Consider the following 11017-nt stretch of genomic DNA (forward strand, 5'->3'; position numbering starts at 1 on the left):
TCTTCTGCTCACTTATTAAAAGTTACATCTTTATTGCTTTCGTTGACCAGATGTAATGTTCAGAGATGGGAATTTGGATATTTTGATAGTATACTTTTAAAAAGCTTAACTTTTTGGTCATTATTCTTTTTAAAAAGTTCTTTTTTTTTTTTTTTTTTTATGTCTTCATTGAAATAAATTTTGGGTTAAGAAATGTTGAAATGTGAATGTGTGAGTGATATTTTGGTTTCACATGCACTGGATGTTGTTACACCAGAAAAGTTATTTGGAGTGTTAATAGATAATGGTTGCCGATTGCCTTCATTTTCCCTTTTCCCAGTGACTATCAAAAGGTTTTCAGCCAAATCTCAAGTTGCATATGTATTTTATAACCCTTATTGCTATTCTTGTAATGTTAACATAGTAACAACTAACATTCTTCAAGCTTCAAGGTGAGGCAATAAAAAAAGCATTATGATTTCATAAACAGTCCAGCTTGCGACTTCTAAAAAGTGCTGGTGTAATATTCATAAGACGAGATTTATATGTAATTTAACATTTGCTTCAAATGTGATCTCAGGCTTACATTGCTATCAGTTCTGGGGTGATGAGCAACACTACATAATTTTACTGGTTAATATTTTGTTGGTTATGTATGCTTATTTGAAGTAAACTAATGGGTGGCTGTGATTAACATTAATACTGTGGGTTTTTTTCCTCACACAATTTCTGAAAACATCAGACATACAGTAGCTGCTCTGTAAAGGAATCCTTAGACAGATCACAAATTGAAAAAAAAGTTTAAATGAAGTCTTGCGATCTGCACGAGATGAACAATATTTAAGTAGCTGAACTGCTTTGGTTATGTGTTTGGAGCATGTCCTTATGAAGGATTAGAGTGACACTTAAAAATAAAATGAAGGGATACGTTGGCAATTTAATAATTCAAACATTAAAATGGAAATAAATACATTCCTTTTAAATAGACATGTTATACTTTTAAAATGTGTTAAACTTAAATCATTTTTAAATTGAAAAATAAATGGTCATTTAAAGCTGCTGCTTCAATTAAATTTTTTAAAATGTAGATACAAATAATACAATTGTAAATAAAATTAATTTGTTAATTTAAAGGTGATTTATTTCTGTTTATATGTTTGAGTTATTAAAATGATAACTACGTCCTAGGTTTATTCTATTGTATTGTCGGTTTTCAAAACTACAATTCCCACAATGCATTACTGTACGTGACGTTGCATACACGCCTATGAAAACACGAGAGACGTGTAACTTTTGACAGTTCCGGGAAAAGCAACAGGAATACTTCAGATTGCACAACTGAAATTGAAATATCATGTGAAATAAAGCAAATTACTCTTATCAAACAGGTTACATATAGAAATATAGTAATCTAAGAAATTGTTGACAAATAAGTGTCAGTATGCTGAGCCGATCTATAGTCGTACAAAGTCTCAGGAGTATTCGAGACAGGTTTTTTGATACAAGACGACAAAGAAATGAGCAAAATGATGTTCAGGGGACAAGTGATGACGTCACGGGCGCCTCTCTGGATAATCTGTCGGTAAGACACGATTCTTTCCATTTCATAATTATTTATTTACCTGACGCTTTATTAAAAGTACATACTATGGCTATGTTCGGAATGGAATACTAGCTTACTACGTAGCCTACTGGTTACTGACAGACAGAGAGTGTCATGTTAATGCATGCTACATTATTACATGATGAACTCATCACCTGGCTTATTTAATTCAGCAAATGGGGTCCTGTTATCAATTTGGAATTATTTTGAAGTTTACCTCAATGATTTCCTTTAAAAAAAGTAATAATTTGGTAGTCTGGTCAAATAATTTGAATGAAAATAAATCACAGCTGATATTACTTATAGTACATCACACTTGATATAGATGGTCAAATCAAGTGCATTGGATTGGGGACGCAGTATTGCGTAAACTCACTTGTTATTCGCTCATTTTCTGAAGCATGGTGTCTATGTGCATATAGAGAATTTGTATACTGTGTGCAGTGTGTAGCCTACAACATACTGCATTAAAAGTAAGGTATGGTAGTATGCGCTGCCACTGTATACTAAACTCTATGTAGACTAGACTACAGACCAGGTCATGTCTCTTAATAATTAGTGTTATTATTAGTGTTAGTGTTATTTAAAATAACGCTTAAAAGATTAGGACCAGTGAGACTTTTTAAAGAAATACTTTTCTTCAGCAAGAATGATTAAATCGATCAAAAGTGACAGTAAAGACATTTGTAATATTACAAAAGATTTGTATTTTAAATTAATGCTGAACTTTCTACTCATTAAAACACACAAAAAAGTTCCCACACAAATATTATTGATATTATATGATAATAATAAATGTTTCTTGATCACCAGATCAACATATTAGAATAATTTCATTATTAATTGTGACAATGAAGACTGGAGTAATGATCCTAAAAAAATCAGTTTGACAATTACATTTTAAAATATATTCTAATAGAAATCAATTATTTTGAATTGTAATAATATATTACTCTTTTTACCGTAAAATGTTTACCAACTCAAAACTTCTGACCGGTCTAATTCTTTAAACAATATTCCAAAATGCATTTTTTTTTGTCTTCCTTATTTAAACACGCAGGTTGACATGCAGTTTCTTATTATGACCTTCCTGTCTCCGCAAGACCTCTGCAGACTGGGAGGCACCAGTACATATTGGCGGTCAATGGTTCGAGACCCTGTCCTGTGGAAGTACTTCCTGTTGCGTGATATGCCGCTCTGGCAGTCATTTGACCATTTATCAATGCCTCGTGTCAAGCTCACTGGCTCAGCTGTGCTGTATGACTCTCAGATGCCATTTGATCATGATTATATGGCAGAGTAAGTGCTTAACATTGAGGCAGATGGCACTTTGATAACAGAAATAATATACACAAGTGGTCTTGTACCTATGAAAGTTGTTAGCCTGTATTTAAAAACCCATAATGTTTACTAATATATTCTCTTTGATATGGCACCCACAGGTATCTACGCATCTGCCCGGACTGTCGAAACCAGTGGCGACACCAACCCAGGGCAACGTTTGAGTCTGTGACTTCCTTCTTCCAGTCCCTCGTACCGGTTGCAGAGCCACAGTTCGCCATGTTTGGCCCGGGGCTTGAGCAGTTAGAGATTTCCCTCATGACTAAGATCATGACTTCCCCAGATTTACTGCCTATAGCAGGAATACCTCATCGTCAGATTGATGGTGCCCTGCCATTATAGTTCATTCAAGTTGGTTATTTAACTGGATAAATGGATGTTGTGTGCTGTGGTTGCTTTTTCTGCACTTGACCTTTACCTTAATGGGATTTTTTTTTTCAGGCATTGGATCTGGAATAAGTTTTAAGCACAAAGATCAGCACAGATTCAATATTGCGACTTTATATTCAACTAACAGGTAAGGAAGAGGATAGTTTATTCTCATTCAGAAATGCACACTACACTGTAAACCTGAATAAACAGTTACAGCAAATGTTTTAAGTTAAGAACTTGCAGATTTTTATTTTGTACTCATACATTTTATTTGCTAATTCAGCTAATTCATACTTTTAACTTAAAATTATCATGTAATTTCAACTTACATATTTTTAGTAGTGGAAACTTGGCTAGCTTTAACTAGCTAATTCAATCAATGCTACCTTGAAAATAGACCCTTTTCAAATTTGTAGGTTTCTCAGAGCGGAAGTCGTCCAATTTTATAGCTGTGAATGAGAGAATACATTAAATATTTTTTTGTGTGCCCAAAAGAAAAATGCCACAATAGTGATTTCACATCTTTCAAAACAGGGAAAAAATAGAGTGAGATTGATAACGGCAGTCAAAAGAGAGAAATATGTTAATTTTCACCATCACTCCCATAGACGCTGTATTAGAAACACACTCACAGCAGCGGTAACTTGTTTTTTTAATTTGATGCAAAAGTAATAACATACAAAGTATTAGTGTTATAAATGTATATTTACAGTGGGGCAAAAAAGTATTTAGTCAGCCACCAATTGTGCAAGTTCTCCCACTTAAAAAGATGAGAGAGGCCTGTTATTTTCATCATAGGTACACTTCAACTATGAGAGACAGAATGAGAAAAAAAATCCAGAAAATCACTTTGTCTGATTTTTAAAGAATTTAATTGCAAATTATGGTGGAAAATAAGTATTTGGTCAATAACAATGCTCATCTCAATACTTTGTTATATACCCTTTGTTGGCAATGACAGAGGTCAAATGTTTTCTGTAAGTTTTACACACTGTTGCTGGTAGTTTGGCCCATTCCTCCAAGCAGATCTCCTCTAGAGCAGTGATGTTTTGGGGCTGTCGCTGGGCAACACGGATTTTCAACTCCCTCCAAAGATTTTCTATGGGGTTGAAATCTGGAGACTGGGTAACATAGGTTAGATAACAAAGGGTATATAACAAAGTATTGAGATGAACTTTTGTTATTGACCAAATACTTATTTTCCACCATAATTTGCAAATAAATTCTTTAAAAATCAGACAATGTGATTTTCTCATAGTTGAAGTGTACCTATGATGAAAATTACAGGCCTCACTCATCTTTTTAAGTAGGAAAACTTGCACAATTGGTGGCTGACTAAATACTTTTTTGCCCCCCTGTATATATTTTTAAAATGAAATGACAAAGAACGTTGCAGGATTTACGATATTGATGACCGTTAAAACGCATCATCATAGTCTGTGAAAAGGGTCAATTGGTAACAATCTTTTGATAGCATTAGCATAGCATAGCACTTGCTGAATGAGTACAGCAACATAAGATATTTAACATACAGTATATCTGTTTTCAAACTAAGCTCATGCTCCACTCATCACCATGATGAGAACCCTACAAAAAACAACATAATGAAACTCTTCTAAACTAGCATAACAAAACATTAAACAATATTAAATCTAGTCTCCCACATTAATCTTGCACACACAAAAAAACATTATATAACACTTAATTTTAGCATTTACTCTTGCTTTTGAGTGTCATGCTTTGGTTTTTGTTTGTCTAAATTAATTTGGCTTTAAGTTTGTCTAAATTAAAAGAAACAACACTCAAAACAAGGAAATAATTCAGATTACTTAAAATGTGCTAGTTTTGTGAAAGTTCTAAAAACTCATAAAAGTTAATTTGTTTGAACTAATTTGTTTAATTTGAGTTGGCTCTACTAAACCAATGAATTATTTTGAGCGTTAGGGGGTTGGTTAAATTTCTATTTCCATTTAATTTTAAAAGAAGTCTCTTATGCTCACCAAGGCTGCATTTATTTGATTAAAAATATAGTAAAAACAGTAATATTGTGAAATTGTATTACAATTTAAAATAACCGTCTGCTATTTTAATATTTCTTTGAATGTAATTTATTCCTGTGATGGTAAATCTGATTTTTATTAGCCAGCTTTTAGTGTCATGTGATCCTTTAGAAATGCTGCTTTGGTGCTCAAGAAACATTTCTTTATCAATGTTGAAGACAGCTTACATTTTTTTTAGGATTCTTTAATGAATAGGAAGTTCTAAAGAACAGCATTTATTTGAGAGACAATTACATTTGCTCAATTAACTGCATCCTTGCTGAATAAAAGTATGCATTTCTTTAAAGAAAAAAAGTTGTAATGGTAGAATGAGCATGAAATCATTTTCATTCTGAGCTGATGTGTAAATGTGTCATGTAATCCAGTTTGTATGAATGAGAGTCTGTGTTTGTGGATTTAGGACGGAGCGAGAAAGAGCTCGCCTGGAGCACCTCAGTCTGCGCAGTAAACTCTTTGTCTATCAGGAGGATAGTGAATCCTGCATGCCCTTAAGCCTTAACCCCATGTTTAATCAAGTTTGCCAAGCCATGAATGGATTCATCTTTGTGGCAAATGCTGAGACAGAAAGAGGTATGATTGTTGTGTTCGAGCGTACTTTTGATTTAAAGGGGTGGTAAACCACGATTTCACTATTCTAACTTTAGCTAGCGTGTAATGTTGCTGCTTGAGCATAAACAACATCTGCAAAGTTAGAACGTTCAAAGTTTAAAGCAAAGGGAGATATTTGCTTTTAAAGAAATCCATTTCTAAGAACTACAGCAAACAGCCAGTAGGCGACTACACACATTCCTCCAGGGTTGGTGACATCACCAGGCTCAATATTTACATAAACCTCTCCTCCGAGAATATTAAATAGGGGGTCGGGGGCGCCATTTTGTATCGCGGCGCTGTTGTGGTATAGTTAGGCTGGAGTGTTGTTGCCGCGATGCCGAGGAAACGCTGTTATATTCATCCGGATTGCAGGTCTGGGGTACTTGCTTTGTTCAGCCTTCATAGGGACAGGGGTGCGTTGCAGAGCGTTTAACATACAGCATGTTATATGCACGTGTGTATGAGACAGAAGGGAACAGGCGCGTGCAGGGCTCCCGCAGCACATCTCACGGAGGAAAACTTCCATCTTCGCGAGTTCAATGCCGGATTTGCACAACGTCAGCTGCATAAGACAAACACTGCCAGTGTGTGAATGCACGACGCGCGCGGGGCTCCCGCAGCACATTTCACGGAGGAAAACTTCCACAATGTTCGCGAGTTCAATACAGGATATGCACAACGGCTTGTCCTGAAAGCTGGATTTACAAACAGAAGCTGTTTACGGGCCACAACCTGTAAGTCTGATTTATTTTTCATCTATGTGTTTTCCTGTAATAGGTTGTACATTGTAGCAAGGAAGTAAACAGATGACAACACTGTTCTGCAAACCAGTCTGTTAAATGCTCATTCATACTTAACGTTATCCGACGAACACCTAACGTTACAAACACTAACGTTAAAATCTCAACAGCGAACTTGGCATTAGTGTAAATGATTCTTTGATTAGAGCTTTTATGTGTTGTTTATCTACAGGCTTGCTAAACATGGTTCTGTGTGTGATTTGGCTAACTTACTAGTAAAGCCAGTGTTTAGTGTTTTGGGTTAATAGTTCTTGCGACAGATATTTGGCTATAATCGTTCTAAAAATACAAAACTAACAGTGCCATTCAGTAGCGATCACTATAGATCTGCAGTCTTTACTCTTGAGGACTGAACAGGTTCTGCTCGATCATCTTCACTAAAATGTTCTGGGTCTGATTCGGGCTCAGATTGGTGTGGTTTTATTGACGCCATCGTTTCTAATACTGACCAAAGCACAGTCTACCGGTGAAGGTAAGGGGTGTGACGTTTCCGACAAACGTACACTGCGGTTAGCGAATCACAACACACTGGGCCAGCTAACCAATCTGAGCCCATCGCGTATTTTTGAGGGACTGGCTTCATACAACCCGGAAAGCATCAGACCGTTTTACAAGGAGGGACAGAGCAGTGTAGAATAAAGGTCAAATATATGAAAAATAATGATTTTTTTTTTAAAAAACGAAGCATGAACACATGTTACAGTGCACCCCACAAACACAATCAAGCCTTCAAAAGAATGTGTTTTACCACCCCTTTAAAGGCTTATGCTTAAATGCGTGAAATTAGTTATGTTGACAAATATAAATTGTGCCTACGTATGAATTTCTTTACAGTCCTGCTTGCTAAAGCATTGTAAGCACATGTAGTGATTTTTGCAGTTTATACTGTATATCTCTCGTTCATATATTGGAGGAGCGGACAGAGAGTGGGAGGAGGAAAGGGCACAGATCAGGGTTATGTTAGACCCTGAGGTGGGAGCTGTGTCCCGCCCTATCCTGGTGCTCTCCTGTGTGTCGAGAGAGACAGCAGACAGACACAGGATACCTTGTGTGACAGTTGCCCATCAGCTTCAGCTCAGCTCGCTGCCCAACCCCTGGATGGTAAGATATCAAACTGCATCTGGAAAGAATTTCTGGCATACATAAAACATTCTACAAGGGTTCAATATATGTTTTATGATACTATAGGTTCAGGACACGACAGCAGAAACACTAACAGGACTGTTGGATGGCATTGATTGGCTGCTGAAGTACTCTGGAGTCAAGCTGTAACTACCAAGATTGACAAGATGCTGCTGGATGTACTATATTATAATAGAGGCCTTTCAGGCATCTTATTATCCAAAAGATACAACATACGAGTCACACCATTATAGGTGGTTGTACTTTTGGTAGTGACCACAATCATACAGTGGAATTTATCTGCAATCCAAGAAAATCAAGAAAAGTTGGGACATTTTGTAAAATGCAATAAAATCAAGAATCTGTTATTTGTTCATTCTTTTTAACCTTTATTTAACTGGAAAAAGTACTAAGAAAAGATTTCCAAGTTTTCACTGAACAACGTAATTGCAATTTTGATAGCTGCTACACACTCCAAAAAAGTTGGGAGACGCAAAATAAAATTGAACAGCTTTATAGAATATCCAAGTGTTTTTAAACACACAATAAGTCCACAATAAGTAGATTAATTGGTAATCGGTGAGGGTATCGTGATTGGAGCATCTGAGTCTTTGCAAGCAAAGATGGGTCATGGCTCATCACTTTGTGCCAAATATCACGAGAGAATTGTCAAACAATTCAAAAATCAAATGCAAGATTACAAAGAATTTAGGTCTGTCACCATCTACCATACATAACAATGTGAAAAGTTTCATGGAATCCAGAGAAATCTCAGTGCGTGTAGGGTAAGGCAGGAGACCTCTGTTGAATGTGCGTGACCTTTGAGCCCACAGACGGCATTGCATGCGAAACCGTCATTCTACTCTGTTAAATGCAGCCACATGGGCTCAGGAGTACTTCGGAAATCCGTCGTCACTTAAAACAGTCTGCACTGCATCAAGAAATGCCACTGGAATCTCAAAGAAATCTTGGTTTTGGAAAAAAACTGACATCGAGTTCTCAGTCCCAAAGACAAAAGGGACCATCCAGACGTTCATCAGCGACAAGTGCAAAAGCAAACACGTCATGGGATGGGGGTACATCAGTGCAAACGGCATGGGTGACTTGCATGTGTATGAAGGTACCATTGTGGAGGCTTATATTGTACAGAGACGTTTAAAGCCATCAAGATGACATCTTTCCTGGGAAGCAAGACAATGCCAGGCCTCATGCTGCACGTGCTAAAACAGAGTCGTTTCTAGACACTACACAATAGAGTGAATGTGCTTGACCCTCTGCCTGCAGTCCAGATCTATCTCTTATTGAAAATGTATGGCCCATCATGCAAAGGAGAATCAGACAACAATGACCACAGACTGTTGAGCAGCTTTCTTGTATCAGGCAAGATTGGGCAATAAATAAATATGGCTTTCCTGTAGCTCAAACAGTAGAGCGTGGCGCTAGCAACGCCAAGGTCATGGGTTCGATTCCCAGGGAAAGCAAGAACTGACAAAATGTAAAATGTGTACTTTGAATGCAATGTAAGTCGCTTTGGATAAAAGCGTCTGCCAAATGCATAAATGTAAATGTAAATGTAAATCCACTTGCAAAACTGCAACAATTAGTATCCTCAATTCCCAAACTATTAAAAGGTGTAATTAAAAGGAAAGGTGATGTGACACAGTGGTAAACATGCCTGCCTCCCAACATTTTTTGGAGTGTGTAGCAGCCATCAAATTAAAAATTTGTTTATATTTACAAAATGTCCCAACTTTTTCTGGATTTGGGGTTGTACATAATTCAGTGAACTGATCTGACGTTTTTATGCATTGCACGTTATACATTGCACTTTTCTGACAATTGACCTGTTATTGTCTTAATGTTGTCTTAATTGACTGAAAAAAAAAGTAAAATAAAATGTTTCATAAATATTTTTTCTAACAGGGGAATTATATGTAGCTCTGGATTAGGATTAAGCAAAATTACACAAGCAAGTATGTGTTTGTACTAGGGATGTCCCGATCCGATCATGTGATCGGAAATCGGGCCCGATCACGTGGTTTGAGACTTACCTCCCGATCAGGACTCGAATGTATGTACAGGGCTGGATTAACATAAGGGGTGCGTTCCACTCGACCGTGAGTGAACTGCGAAGTGGACTTCAGAGGGTATTCCGCCATTTTAAGTGAGATTTCAATCCAAAGGGAGCGAACATGTTCAGTTTGAAGGGCACTGCGAATGGCGGAGGGAAGAAGGGAACATCGATACATCACTTCACAGGAAGTAGAGAGTGAAAAACACCCAACTGTCTTTGCGCGTCGCGTGCATCACCTGTCTGAACCTATGGTCTGAACTAATGATGGAGCGGAGGCTCCCAAGATGGCGCTCTGACAAGACGTGATTTAGAGAGCTCGGCAAATTCAAGCTGATATTTTTATTAGTAGTGCAGTTATAGAGACCGTTCAGCTATATCTAAGTGCATAAATGACTGCAGCAACGAGTAGAAGGATAGAAAATGGGAAAATCTGAGAAAAGGAAAAATAAGAACGTATGCCAAGCCAAAGCTAATCCTGCTAACAAAGTTAATGTTACTTCGTCCATGCAGCAAGTCTCAAACAAACTTGTGAGCGAAAATTTGCATGATTACCTCAGTTCAGAAATGGATTCTGCAGATATCATGCCTGCTGAGGTGACATATCCTTCTCTTCCCGACACTCCACATGACTCTCCTATAGTCAAACATCGGAAGGTAGAGAGCCGCGATACTGCCAATATTCTCGCACAGTTCAAAGAACTATCGCAACTAATTAACAGTCGTTCTGATTCTTTGGAAAGAATGGTTGGGGAAAATGCACGAGCAATCGCGAGCATGAAAGAAACCATCACTGAAAACACGAAACAGATAGCCGACGTGAAGACAGCTGTTGAGTTTGTGAGTGCTGAAGTTAAGGACGTTAAAACTCAGCTTGGCGCAATTAAATCTCAAGTGAAAAACGCTGAGATGAAATCGTCCGAGCAAGAAAAACGTCTGTCTCACCTCGAAGGATACACACGTCGATGGAATCTGAGAGTCTATGGGATACCCTAAACAGAGAGGGAGGATGTACGGGAGCGGGTTGTCCAGGTTTGTCAGCAGCTTTTACCAGAAGCAAAGGACAAACTTCCATACA

The 11017-nt window shown here is 37.4% G+C and overlaps 1 protein-coding gene across 1 annotated transcript; it reads left to right on the top strand.

The window, feature by feature from the left end:
* Positions 1-1231: 1231 nt before the first annotated feature.
* Positions 1232-9773, top strand: fbxo4 (F-box protein 4). Its single transcript, XM_079827032.1, has 7 exons — positions 1232-1561; positions 2643-2881; positions 3025-3248; positions 3365-3440; positions 5756-5925; positions 7660-7847; positions 7935-9773. Exons 1-7 carry the CDS (start codon positions 1421-1423, stop codon positions 8016-8018), a joined length of 1122 nt encoding a protein of 373 aa, XP_079683158.1. The 5' UTR covers positions 1232-1420; the 3' UTR covers positions 8019-9773.
* Positions 9774-11017: the final 1244 nt, after the last annotated feature.

This window comes from Gobio gobio, assembly GCF_949357685.1.
Source record: "Gobio gobio genome assembly, chromosome: 10".
Classification (NCBI taxonomy): Eukaryota; Metazoa; Chordata; class Actinopteri; order Cypriniformes; family Gobionidae; genus Gobio; species Gobio gobio.

Coding starts and splice junctions, on each gene's coding strand:
- fbxo4 (XM_079827032.1), top strand. CDS start 1,421: ATGCTGAGCCGATCTATAGTCGTACAAAGTCTCAGGAGTATTCGAGAC. Junction 1,562..2,642: donor CCTCTCTGGATAATCTGTCG/GTAAGACACGAT, acceptor TTAAACACGCAG/GTTGACATGCAGTTTCTTAT. Junction 7,848..7,934: donor CGCTGCCCAACCCCTGGATG/GTAAGATATCAA, acceptor ATGATACTATAG/GTTCAGGACACGACAGCAGA.